The following is a 13,454-nucleotide window of genomic DNA, read 5'->3' as shown; positions in this document are numbered from 1 at the left end:
AAGACAGCTTGGTCAACAGATAAGGACCCGGTGGTTAGCTAGGCAAATTTGCTCTCGCAAGCCCGTACCGAGCCCTTGCCGGCGCCGATCGTGGTCCAACCTGTCAACCCGTTCGCTGCAAGTGAAAGAACTGAAAGCTGAACACGTGTCGGTACCCCTTTTTCGTTACCGGCGGTTGAAGGCTTCGAGCAGACAAACTTTGAAAGCTACAATGTCGGTGGGGCCAGCTCGGGAAACCGAGCCTAGGTTCGTGGGACACCGGCTTTTGGAGTTCACATTAGCTTTTCTGCCAACACTGGTGACGCGTTGACAACCGAAATGGCGTGTGTATTGTCGTCGGCGATGAGATGATGCTGCTTCCAGGGTTTGGTGGCGGTGTGGCAAGAGTGCAGAGTTTGGATTAGTCGACGGCGACGACGACGGTGGACAATGTTGCCGATTTTTCGTCATCACTGTCCATTCGCTTATGGTTGCGAAAAGATATTGACAGCGAAAGTGGTCGACTGATTGACTGTAAAGTTTTTCTCAAGAATTGAACTTAACCTTTTCATATACTTTTATTTGTTTGGTACAAAAACTCTGCGTTTTTATTTTATTAAAATAATAATTAGCACTAAATGGAATTATCTTTCGACTCCGACTCGGTTTAGAGATTCGTTCCGCCTCTCTTCACTTCGTACTCATTGAGCGCCGTTTCGTGCCAATTCCCCAATCGGCCAATCTCAACTGCCGTTTTAACGCATTTGTAGATCGCTTTTCGATTGTTGCCGGTCGCAAAAGTGTTGTTCAAACAGTTTGCAGGCTTGGCCGCGGCCCGGAACTCGGGTGGGCGGCACCGTGAAAGAGATTATCGATCGCCAATTTTCAATTTAGCATTAATAACGGCGTCGGTGCCGTCAGCGGTGCGCACGGTGAAGAGTTTCGGCACGATTTTCCAGTCCCAGTCACGACCAAACATCATCTTCCAATTGCCATCGTAGCGTTAGACACCGTTTTGGGGGGGGTCGGCACTGTCTGGCGCTGTTGCACTTTCTGCAATCTTTAAGGTGTGACGATATTCGTGGGCTGTTGATGTGGCAGCATGTCGTGTGCGGGGTCCTTAATGCCGATGCTTCTAGGGACGGTTCAAACGTGTTAAATGGTTCGCCGACCGTTCGTCGAAAGGTCGATAAATTATTAATTTGTCCGTCACAAACCGATCGAACGGACCCGGTAAGAGGGACAGATTGGAACCGGAGCGTGACTTTGCCGGCTGGCCTGAGATGTTGGCGGTTGACGATGGGGCGGATGTGTGCTTCAGCGGAAGCTACAGAAGGGTGATGATGGCATCTGATGGGCCTTCGATGGGCCACCACAGCTACAAGTACACCGGTAACCCATTTTCACGACATGGGCACGCTCTTTTCAAGATCGGCATTTCACAATGGCCACAATTGAGGAGCGCGTTGAAACGAAAGATTCCTTTCGACATTACTTTCATTTTCGATGGTCAACATAGTACTCGGCACGGAAAAAGGTGTCGGTAAAATTGTAAAAATATTTGAAGTAACTGCTACAATTTGTTCGCGGCATAATATAGCACGCAGATATTAATAGCGCACCGTTGCACCATAGAGCGGCGCAATTTAATGCTCTAATTGAGTTGACACATGACTTCAAATAGGCAACGGGCGTGCACCATTAGCAACTAAGAGAAACCGCACACAAAATTAACCGCCGAATGCACCATCAACTCCGAATTAGGGCGCCCGCCACAGTTTACCATCAAGGCGTGCGGTTGTTCCCACAAGCCACTGACAAGCCACCGAGCACCATAGCGACGGCTTAGTTGGGTTTTGCGAGATGAACCCCCGAACATCGCAGCAGCAACTCACCGAAACGGAACTTCCATTTAGATGTTTGGGGCCCGGTTCGGTATCAGGATGTATTGCATCACTCCAGGTGCACTCATGCTGAAGCTAATTACTCCACGGTGTGGGTCCAAAACAACATTAAATTTATATCTCCGATGGGTGGGTGATGGATAGATTAATCCCCACGCACCTTGTAGTGAGGGACGAAATTAGTGCTTTGTGTACCCCGAACGCTGCGACACGGAACGAAAATCCAGATAAATCCGCGGGTTCCGCACACCACTGAATGGTGATTAATTAGCAGACAAATATGAGAAGGCTGCCATTGAAGAGAGTTTTGTATTATGTTTTTTTGAACATGTTGTTCATTTAGGGCTTTGTAGACGCAACCTTAACAGGGGCCAATGGGGCCATTGTTTGTGCCCCGTACGTGGAGTTAATTAAACGCCGCTATGTTGGCGATGCAATTCGGGGCGGTAGTAATTAATAACGCAACCCTCCGAGTCCACCGCATCCTGTTGTTGACGCGAAATTTATCCACCGTTTACCGTCGGCTGATTCTTGGTACTCCGGAGGTATTATTTTGCGTTTGATTGAAGTTTATTCTTATGGGCTTTGTAATTAATAACAAAAATCGGAATTCGCTTCAGGTTCGAGTAGGATAAATCCTCGCGGACAACTTTAAAACATATTAATTAACACACTTGTGACGATTGTTGAAGTCAGAAATGATTCCTTTTCCATCTCTCACCTAACGATGGCAATATTTTGATAGTTTCACTGCATCCCGTGCTCCGATGGTCATGAAAAACTAGCCAATCAATTGAAAACAGACGGATAACTGGTGTGTCCCATTCCTACACTGCTCACTGTCACGCACGTCCAGATAATGACCACATTAGCCGTCGAGGCGTCCACTTTCCGAGCCCTCCGCCGCGACCAAGGGACCAAGAAGCAACGGCGCAAAAGTAATCCTCCGCGCCCGGCTCATGATCATGCTCGGCCATGTTGTGCAACATGTTGGCGTGGCCACCGGACAGACTGGTTATGCGTCAGTCTGGCCGGGCGACGGGCACCGGACGGTACGCCGGAGTGCATTCACTCGTCGTCGTAGTCGCCTCGAACCGGACCGAATCGTAAGGCTGCATCGGTGGCCGATCGGTGGGCCAGGGCAAGGATCGTTGATTTATTCTTGTTAATAGGTACGCAAATGAACACGTGGACAGCTGTGATCGGTTTTGCGTGCGTTCTTACGCACCGTCGCGCGTGATCGTGAGCGGCACGTGAGTTAGGGATCGTGTTTTTCACCCACCCGTCGCCAAGACCCACCCGGAGCGTAGGGGTGTGGTCAGTTACGACCTTCACTATTGTCCACCGTGCGAGGAGGTGGTCTCATTAATTCAAACACCTCGATTGGCAACCCCCAACCTAGCGGCTCGCCGTTGGGACCCTTTCTGGCGCCAAGCGCTTGAGGCGTGCGGCAGAGTTTCGCAACAACGGTCGGAAGGCGCCGGAAGTGGCTAGTAAAGTGGACGAACTGACCCGAAAGCGGATGTTTTGCGCCGCTTTTTTTTAGGCGATGAAATGCGACGACGACGACAGCCCAACAAACGGCCCAGTGGGCCCGTGGCAGTCGACCAAAACGGCCGTGAAGTTCAAGTTCACGCTTCGCGCCCGGTGCGGGGCTTTCTTCGTCGCAAAACGTGGCTTTTCACCTTCTCCTTGACCGGGCACGCGTGTCGTTGCGTCACCGGCACCAAAATCTAGTGTCGAACTGCGATCCGATGAGTCCGCATCAATAATGCATGGCCAGGCATGAGTTAGCGCTGGTTAGCGGTGGCAGGGGCAAGGGTAATCGATTTTTAACGTCCGGAAACGGTCTTGATCTTCGGCTAATTGCCACGGCCTGACCGCACCACTTGTATTCCGACGTCGGTTCCGATGGGCTGGGAGAAAAGAAATGCCGGAATGCCGCTGGGCCGTGAGTTCGATTGCAGTGTTCGACTTCTTCGACGCCGGTTTATGATACATACATTATTTATGTCATAATTCCGTGTCCGCAGCTTGGGTTATGCTTGGCTTGCCGCACACGTACGTGACGAATTGAGCCGAGCATCAACTATGACACCTGATCGCAGCCCGTGGCGTGTTGGCGCAATGCTGGGCCGACGTTTTCCATTTCGATCGCCGATTGAACCGCCATTGACAGCCCGGCTGTGGCTCGTTAGCCGACCGGTGTTTTGCCATCGAGGGCGTGGACGTGTCATCGGAAGAAAATTGCCCTCGAGGGCCGACGGTGGAGGCGATTGGGGAGAGTTCTGAGCTCGAACCCTTTGCTCCTTTCGGTCGCGCCGCTATCGGATAGCAGGGCGGCACATGGCGGCACGGGTCATTAGCATGCGATGCCAGCGATGTAGGTAACGTGACATTTTGGCTCGCGAAACCGCGCACGTCGATCGGTCACGACTTTTCAATTAGACATGGGACCGAAGGACGTGCAGAAAATGTGCGCTCAGGTTTTGTCTCAGGTTTCGCGCTGCGTTTGAATTTGCAAACTCCACCAACACGTGTTACGGACAGCTGCACCGGTAACTGTCAACCGAAGTCGTACCGGCCACCTGCACTCTCTCGGTTTGGGTCGATTCCCGCCCGGCTCGGGGGCTCCTGGCGATGGTGACGAAAGATGAAGCAATTGGTTGACACCGGCACCGGCAATCCGATAACGGTGGGCACCCTCGGACCGACACAGCCGTCACCGAAAACCGCACACGGGATGACAGGACGTGTGTGGACATGACAGGCTGTCGGTTAGCATCGGCCACCAGGGGTTCGATGTGCCTTTGGTTCATCAGTTTTTCGTTTCAGTTTGTAGGGATTGAATCTTTACCGGATTCATTTGCTGGATTGGTTTGTTCTATGTTTGGTTAATTTTCTAGTTTTACAGTTACTATTCTTTGCACCATTCCCAGCTTCTACTTGATGTTTAATCCCTTTAATTTCATTCGCTTTACTCACCGTTTCTTCGTTAGCTTTTCTCGGTAAAACCAAACAGTAAATGCGATCACAGTAAATCCACCAAAGTAACTACATTTATTTAAAATCCACTGTTAATATCTAACACACAACATCCTTCTTATCACCACGTAGGCCCTCGCCAACGGAGAGGAATGCGTACGAATAAAATAAAGCTCTATGTTCACAGTTTTGTTCGATGTTCGGTAAGCCAATTCGAATCACATCACGAAGCTGCGAGCATCATTTTACTACGCTTGCCAGGCTGCTCGCGAATTGTGATACAAAAAAGCCCTCTGTGGCACTGAGTGGCCCTCAGTGGAGGGCTTGCCAGTTTCGGGACACTAGCCGATAGGGAAACGATATCGAAAACAACAACACTAGAAAGTATGTAAAAACGGCGCACTACCAAAAGGCACCAGAAAGATAACAGTAGCTTTTGGAGTGTGTAAAACTGGTACTGGACCACCTCACTAGCTTGTAAATATAATCCATTTTTCCTCTGATTTTCCTTCATTCCCACTCGGTCCCGTTCAGGTCCTTCCTCGCTTGGAACGGCGAATGGATGGTTGGTTTCCTTTTCAACAGCCAATGGAGAGCAATAAACAGCGAAATATTAAAAATACATCTTTCGCAGCGCAAACGTTGCCTTTCTGCTACTACTACTACTACTACTAATGCTACTATCGTTAGGGCTTTGGTTTGACCAAAGATACTGAAATGCTTTGTACCAGCATTGCTTGGGAGAATTTATTTGTTGAATTTTGATTTTAGTTCTACTCCCTCTCTCTCTCTCTGTCTCTTTCACTCTCTCTATTGATCATCCTTCCGATTCGCACAAGGAGCAGGTTGGCTAGCAGTTGCTCTGCTAGGGTTCTCTTTCCGGGACGTTTATTGTGTGGTTGGCTTTGTACGAAGCTGCTTCTGGTGGGGCGCCGATGGGGTGCTATGACACCGAAGGATATGTGTGCGTTGCACCTAACACGTTGAGATACTGGAACTGGAGATGGGTCACTGGTCACTAAATTGCAAATTTTGGTTCCACAACTTCCAATCCTCGATCAGTTCGTCTCCGCACAGTGTGCCGTGATTCGGGGTTTGCGTTGGTCGCGAATTGCTTTGTAGTGTATGTCAACGTGGCTTCTTACAGAATCGGCGGAACGATGTCGTGCTTGTCGTCCTCATCGCTCACGTACATACGGGTCAGGTCCGACGCAACGGAAGCCGTTTCGCAAGCACTGTAAAGAGAGAGAGAGAGTAAAGGTGATCGCGTGAGTGAGAGAGATTACATTTCACGAAGCCACTGTTTTAATTTCGAACTTTGATCCTCCTGGTTCAATTGAGTGCCGTTTATCCCTCGCCTTGTGCGCTTGCCTATGCTGCGCGATCGTATAACGATCGTCACGAAAATCAATCAATTATGCTGCACCGAAACCGATCACCGGAGCACGGAGCAAAATCATGCTCAAAGTCAAACATCGGCATGCCTTACCTCACCTGCTGTGGCAGCTGCTGCTGCTGCAATCGTTGTTGGAAATAAATCACCATTAAGTGAACATTTCAATCCGTCCGCCCCCGGGCCCGGGACCTGGACTATGCTGCGTTTTCTGTTCTAGACGCGCACTAGGCACTCGTCCAGCCAAACCCTTGAGTGTGCGTTGTTTGACTTATGCCACGGTACCTCCCCAACTATGTGGCCATTCACTCCCGTGGAAGGAAGTTGTTAGAAAAGAATTATGTTCACTAACCGTCGTCCGCGTCGTCGGTTACAAAACAACGTGCCGCAGAACATAAGTTATGCTAACGGTGGGGTAATCATACCGATCGGTCCACCACCCTCAGTCCCGTGGCACTTTCGGGGAGGTAAAAAATGAAAATAAATGATCTTTCGAACCACCCGGGAATCAGTAGCCGGCCGCCTTCAAGGGTTCGCGGCCAAACAAATACCTCTGTGTGTGTGTGTGTGCCCAAGCAGGGCAGCATAATTTGTCCAATCGATCGATCATTCGACGAAGGGCTCCCATGTTTGATTTGACGCTCTGTTTTTCGGACCACTTTCGGTTCGCGTGAAAGCAAAGTCATGTCAGCTGTTGGGCCCTACAGCAGCTGACCTTACACGACAAAACCGTTTACCCCGCTTTTTGTCTACGGACGGCAAACGGTGTGCTCGTTGCACTAATTCGAGTGCCCATGTTGGGCAGTGCGGTGGCACAGCAGTTATTGGCGCGCTGATCGATTCGCGCTGGAAAATTGCTTGAACGAATAATTTATCCCTCGGCCCAACCGGAGGTTCGGTGGCCTCGTGGCCAAGCGCTTACAATAAACGCACCTGACGACGTCGTGTTCCTCCAGCACCGGCACCTCGGTGCTGTCCAGCCCATCGTCATCCTCAGGCAGCTCGTCGTCGTCGTCATCGTTCGACTCGACGATGATCGAGAGGTCGTGCAGCAGCTTCGTCTGGGCGGGTGGCAGCTTGCCGTCCGCCTTGGCCCCCGGATGCGCAACGTTCGCCGTTTCGATCACCTTCGAAGGTCCGGCGAGATCGAACTTACGCTTTCCGCTGCGCGAAGGAGAAGTTCCGGAAGTTCGAAAGACGGATAGACAGATTAGACATTAGACTTTGATGTTCCCCACCTGAATAGACTCACCTTTGGGCGGCCTTATTGCGCATCACTACATCGAGCCAGTTGGTGGTGATCTGCGGAGTGAACCTGCGGATGAAAAGGAGGCGATGGAAACATTATTAACTACGGTGCCATTTTCCATAGGTGCGGATTATCGTGCGACTACTACTACGACGACCACGACGACGACCACGACGACGACGGCGTTGTTGACGGGAACGCGAATGTGGCCTTCGAGTAAGGTTTCGGTGCGGCCAGGATCACTAAATTAACGTTGGAATTATTGATCCCGGCCGCACCAACTCGAGGGCCACTTCTCGCTACCGTAACAGCAGCTCGTCCTCGTCACCGGTTGATGAAGTTAAGTTAATGAACGGAATGAGAATGAATGGGTTGGTAAAAATCGTGCGTGTGTGCGTGCGTGCGTACGTGTGCAGAGCGAACATACTGATGTGGGTGTGTGGTGCATCCTGCTCGTCGCCAATTGGGATTGGGATGTAAGATTATGCTTCTTTATGCTTTGTGTTTTGTTTTTGGATCTTCTCGGTGGGGACACGGGCGGAAACATGCCGAAAGTGCCGGCGTGCAGGTGAAATGCAACTCCTCTCGAACCGGTGTGTACGGTGGTGGTGGTGGTGTGCGGATGTGGGTACATAACTCATTAGAAACAAACACAAACAGAAGCGAAACGGTTACGCCAACGACACAAACATTCGATATGATAGTTTTAAGTGCAGGCACGGGCGCCACGGATGGTCAAACCACCTCCGGGGGGAGGGCGGGCGTTGCACCGGGCCTGCAGCGGTCAGGGGCCGGCAGCACTACTATAGGCACTCGCCCGGTGCGCCGACCCCTGACGCGGCATCCTCAAAACATCAAACTGAAAGTAGTTAACCTGATGGTAGGACTTGGCTAACTGGACCTTGATAATCCAAAGTTCTCTAACCGAGAATCGGTCGGCGGGCAAGAGTCGGCCTTGGCTTGTTTTTCCATCGAGAGCACCTTGTTGAGGTACTTGAGATCGAACTTAAGAATCGCTGCGTATCGCGGTCGGGAGGTCACGCGCGGAGAAGCCGAGCCGAAAGTGGAGGCGTGCCGAGGTCCAGCCGAGGGTGGAAGGCAGATAAAAAGACAAAAAAAAACAGAAACAAGTTTATCGGTACAGCTTCACAGCTTGGCGTGGGGGGCGATCGGGGAGCGGTCCATTTCCGGCGTGCTGGAGGGCCCGGCTCTCGGCCCAGGAAACTCGGCTTACATTTGTCCAGCGGTCCCAGCTTGCGGGCGATGTTGTAGAGGATGTCGGCGGTCCAGAATTCCGGGATGCGGACGAACATCTTCTTCGCGTCGGCCGGCAGATGGAAGCCGAGCTTGTGGAGCAGCAGGATGAACGGTTGGTACGAGAGGATCGCGAACTGGTCCTGGTTCCAGGGTACCACCGGGATCGATTTCTTCTTCACTGTGGGTTCGTGCAAAACGGGCAGAAATTAGTATCTTTGTCCCCCGGGAACATCGACGGCTTGGGTTCTTACGGATGCAGTGGAAGGACACCGGCTCCATGACGGACGGTCCGGTGTTCGTGGCGCTCACGTGATCATGGCCGCTCAGTAGGTTCAGCTTGACGAAGCAACAGTCCAGCAGGCTCTTCTGCAGCCAGGCTATCAGCTTGCCACGGTTTTCCTTCTGCAGCCGGTCGCGCAACACCTGAATGTCGTCCACGGCCTTGGGCGACGACTTGGAGTCGCCGTCCTCCCGGCGGCCCACCGAATCGACCGACGCCACCGAGAGTGCCGGCGTCTGCACGTTGCGCTCGTACTCCGGGTTCTCCAGTTTCATCAGATCGTCGTACTGGGCGAGCGCAATAATGTCCTGCTCGAGCAGCTGCTCGATGATGGAGAGGCGCGTTTTCTGCTGGTTCCCGTTCTCCTGGAACAACTTCAGGATGTCCCCCACCAGACACTTACTCTGCCGGCACTGCACGTAGTACCAGTGCAGCGAGTCCTTCTCCTCTTGGGTCCACCCGAGCAGGTTGCCCGTCCGCAGTTGGGTGCTGATCTCGGGCAGCGTCGTCGAAAGCGTCAACGGTGCCGGTTGCGGTGTATTGATGAACTTGTGGATCACATACTCGATCAAATCGGACCAATCCTGTTCGTCGTCGTGGTGGTGGAGCATGTAAAGAACCGGGCATTAGCATGGAAACAGTTCGGACTGAAAGCAAACACTCACATCACACAGCTCGTACTCCGTTTCCCAGATTTGCGAGTACGTCTTGAGGATGCTGGGCTGGAACAGCACATTGATCTGTCCCAGGTCGCCCCCGACGTGGTGCATCATGGTGAAGATGCAATCGTTCACGTACGCCCCATTCTCGCGGAAGTCCTCCAACAGAAGCCCGTACTGGTGCATGATCTCCACGGTGGCAAACCTACAACAAGACAGGACGGTGAAGTTGGCAAGCTGTAAGGCCTCTAAATCCCCGGCATTACTCACTGTTTAATGTGGGTCAACATGTCGCCCGGCGTCGCATCGGCGTTCAGCTCGCGGACACCGTCGAGCAGCAGCAACAGCGTGTGGTTCGTCACGACCAGATCCTGCAGATACTGGCGGCTCTGAATGTTGGGGTTGTAGCATCGGAGCAGCAGAACGAACAGACAGCGTAGGTCCTCGGTGCAGCTGATTTGCTGCTGAAGTAGCTTGAGCTTCTCTCTGTCTTCCTGTTTCGGTTGGCGGTTCACAGTCAGAAATGAAGTAAACGGGTGTATTCCGAGGCTGAACTTACCGCCGATAGATGTGTACTCTTCTTGTAGGTATCGAGCGCATGCAGGAACTCGCGGATCGCTGTTACAACCTGTGGGCAGAGTACGACGGTGCACATTAATAAACACTTGGTAATCGAATTGATGGTCTGCGAGTCACGTACCAAATGAATCCTCCTTAGGCAGGGCTTAACGTCGGTCTCGGTGACACGGCTCAGCTGCTCCAGCTGCTCGCACAGCATCACACCCTCGTACGTTAGGTAGCTGATGATGTCGATGTTGAGCACCGAACTGATGTGCTCCAGGTCCAGCTCTAGCTGTGTGGCGAACTTCAGGAAGTACGTCACCAGCCAGAAAAAGTGAGACGTATCGATCTGCACTTGCTGTGGATAAAGTCGGAACGTCGGAAAGAGGGATTCGAACGGAATGATTAAAAACCGTCACAGGGTACCTTCTCCGCAAACCGCAGGAAAGTGAACCATCGGACCAGGACTCACCAAATCCGACAGCAACTGGGAGTGCAGCTCCTGCACCAGATAGCCGTAGCCTTTGAGCAGAAAGTCGACCGTGAACTCCTTCAGGATATGCGATATGTCATCGTCCGTCGGGACGTGGTGCATCAGACCCTTCATATTGATGCTGGAAAAGGTTGGAAAACAAATCTCAGTTGCGGTGAACGAGCCGGGACTGGGGCGCCCTTTCCGGTTCCTACTGACATGTTGCTCTTGCCCCGCTTCACCAGCTTCTTGCGCCGCAGTTCCTTCTTCTCCTGAGCCGGCGCGGGATTGCGGTGCTTATTTGCGGCATTGAAGCGCTGCTTCTGGTTTGTCGGTGGCTTCTGATGGACCGGCTTCTGGTGCGGGCTGTCGTCCTCGTTGCTCGACGTCGAGATGGACTCCTTCTCCACCTGCGTCCCGTAGCCGCAGTCGGAGTTTTCCGACAGCGAGACCTGGCTCTGCTTCGTCTGCTGAGCCGGCGACGCCGAGCCACCGGATGTGGTTTGCGACGAGTGACCACTGTCGGTGGCGCCCGCCAGCGATGATGCTGGCTCACTGCCGGTCGCCGGTTGTTGGTGGTGATGGTGGTGGTGGTGGTGGTGGTGCGGTGGGCTGGAAAAGGCGGAGGGCCCGGAGGGAGATGGGACCAACGATTCCAATGGACCCTTGGCCGCACATTTGGACATTTTGGTCTGAAAGCAAAAGTTAATAAATTAAAAACCCAGCACAGTGCACACAGGACATACAAAGTTTCGGCCAACTTCCTGTGCGTCCGTAGCACTGGTCCTTGGTTGCGGCGGGCTCTCGCAGTACTGCTGCTGTTGGCTGTTGCTGCTGCTGCTGCCGCTGGGGCCGCAACAGTCCGACGGCGGTCCGGCGTTGGCCTTCATCGACTGATGGTGGTACATCTGGTGGGACTTGATCGCGCGCGAGAAAATGGTCTCCGTCGGCTCGGACGAATCCTTGCTCATGGACGAGGGCGTGTTGCCACTGCCTAAAATGCAAACAGCGTTCATAAGACTGTCGGGTTGGTGGTGCAGGTGGGGTGGCGTCCGCCTGCGTGGACATTCACCATTGTCGGAGGAATCGGAGGTCGGGTCGGACGTGAGCATGGGACTCGAGTCCCCGCTGCACTGTTTCGGGGGCGACGTGTTGCTCTCGTTGTCCTCCGAGCTCTCCGAGAGCGTCGACTCGAACCACAGGTTCAGCAGCTTCTGCAGTGTGCTGATGTGCTGGTCCTTGTACATGAGCGCCACGAGCTGGGCCATCGTAACACCCCAGTACGCCCGCTGCGGGCAGGACATCAGGTAGATCAGCAGCTTGTCGATGCTCTGCGTGAACAGGTTCCAGATGATCTGGTTCTGGAACGATGTGCTGTGGCCGGGCGTGTGCAGGCCCAATTCCGGTACGTGCAGGATGTTGCGCAGCAGCAGCAGACAGTTGTTCATGCTGTCACACTGCTGGATCGACAGCTTGCTGTCCCGCTCGAGCACGCCCTTCATGTGGTCAATCACCGCTTTGGTGGTTTTCCAGTCGACGAACACTTCCTTGCTCGTGATCAGCAGCTTGTTCAGCTCGAAGATCGTGTGCCGGCCGATCTCCGACTTGGACACGAGGTCCACCGGAAGCAGACACTCGACCGGCACGGTCAGGTTCACCAGCAGCCGGATGGTGGTGTCGATCACTTTGGCATCCTTCGAGTTCACCAGCAGCGGCACGATGTCATTCTTCACGTTCTGCCCGAAGCCGATCGCCCGGCGAAACGTACGCAGGGTCGCATCCTCCACCGCCAGCTTACAGATGATTTCTTCCAGCGTTACCAGACAGTCCTCCCTCACGTGGAACGCATCGTCGACGTGCGTGCCGAGCGAGCCGAACGTGCTGTTGATCTGCGGGTTCGCTAGCAGCCATTCCATGGCGGGGCTGATGAGCTGCCGGAAAGCTCGGTTCCGCTGTTTCGTATCACGACAGTGAAGCCGGTGGCTCGATGGGCAACACGTTCCGCTTCAAAGAGCCAGCAAGCCGACAAACGGCAATGGAAAGATAGCACTGGCCGGCCGGTGACCCAAGACTGGGGCAGGGGGCCTATTCGGGTGCTCTTCGGGCTGGGAGGTTCACGTTCGCGCTCTAGGCTGCCTTGGAAGGACAATATTTTGAATGGACGATGACACCGTGAGAACAAGGATCTGATTGCTGGTAGCGAGGTGCTGTATCCATTGGGTCCGGCCGCTTAGAACGAAATAAATATTAAAAGTTATTAAAAATTAAGCTTTATTCAGAAGGACATTTTTGTGGCCCTCCTTTTTGAAGCCCTCGATTGTAGAACAGTAAATCATGAACCCAAAAAAAGGGTTAGAATTTTCACCTTCCTCTGGGAGAAAATAAAATTGATTAAATTGAGCACTGGACAAACACCAATCCTCAATCATGAAACGATTTTTCTTAAATATTGGCCGCTTTGGCGAAATTCCTGTTCCATATTCGACTTCCATTTCCCCGGAAGAAGCCAACGCTCGCTGCAATGCTAAACAAATTTATGTAACTGTCGATTTTAGATTTTGGGAATTGTGTGGCATAACCACCTAAGCAGGAGGGGTTGGAACCAGACTAATTTCTAAGGCTGCTCGCCTTACTCTGCCGGAATGTCCATGTATGGGTCCAAACGTCTCAGGATTGCAGCACCAACTGTGTTTCTAATCACGCCAAGATGGAATT

At 52.7% G+C, this 13,454-nt stretch overlaps 1 protein-coding gene across 1 annotated transcript; it reads right to left on the bottom strand.

Moving 5' to 3' along the window:
• Window positions 1-5,211: 5,211 nt before the first annotated feature.
• On the bottom strand, window positions 5,212-12,692 carry LOC128272541 (protein timeless). Its single transcript, XM_053010366.1, has 13 exons — window positions 11,501-12,692; window positions 10,959-11,431; window positions 10,740-10,881; window positions 10,407-10,625; window positions 10,266-10,334; window positions 9,977-10,200; window positions 9,713-9,911; window positions 9,019-9,631; window positions 8,745-8,945; window positions 8,412-8,526; window positions 7,514-7,576; window positions 7,195-7,425; window positions 5,212-6,103 (listed from the first exon to the last, which is right to left on the bottom strand). Exons 1-13 carry the CDS (start codon window positions 12,653-12,655, stop codon window positions 6,010-6,012), a joined length of 3,798 nt encoding a protein of 1,265 aa, XP_052866326.1. The 5' UTR covers window positions 12,656-12,692; the 3' UTR covers window positions 5,212-6,009.
• Window positions 12,693-13,454: the final 762 nt, after the last annotated feature.

The sequence above is a fragment of the Anopheles cruzii genome, chromosome 3, assembly GCF_943734635.1.
Source record: "Anopheles cruzii chromosome 3, idAnoCruzAS_RS32_06, whole genome shotgun sequence".
Taxonomy (NCBI): domain Eukaryota; kingdom Metazoa; phylum Arthropoda; class Insecta; order Diptera; family Culicidae; genus Anopheles; species Anopheles cruzii.
This window is presented reverse-complemented; position numbering and strand designations above follow the sequence as displayed.

Coding starts and splice junctions, on each gene's coding strand:
- LOC128272541 (XM_053010366.1), bottom strand. CDS start 12,655: ATGGAATGGCTGCTAGCGAACCCGCAGATCAACAGCACGTTCGGCTCG. Junction 11,432..11,500: donor GTGCTACGGACGCACAGGAA/GTTGGCCGAAAC, acceptor TTTTGCTTTCAG/ACCAAAATGTCCAAATGTGC. Junction 10,882..10,958: donor AAGCGGGGCAAGAGCAACAT/GTCAGTAGGAAC, acceptor AACCTTTTCCAG/CATCAATATGAAGGGTCTGA.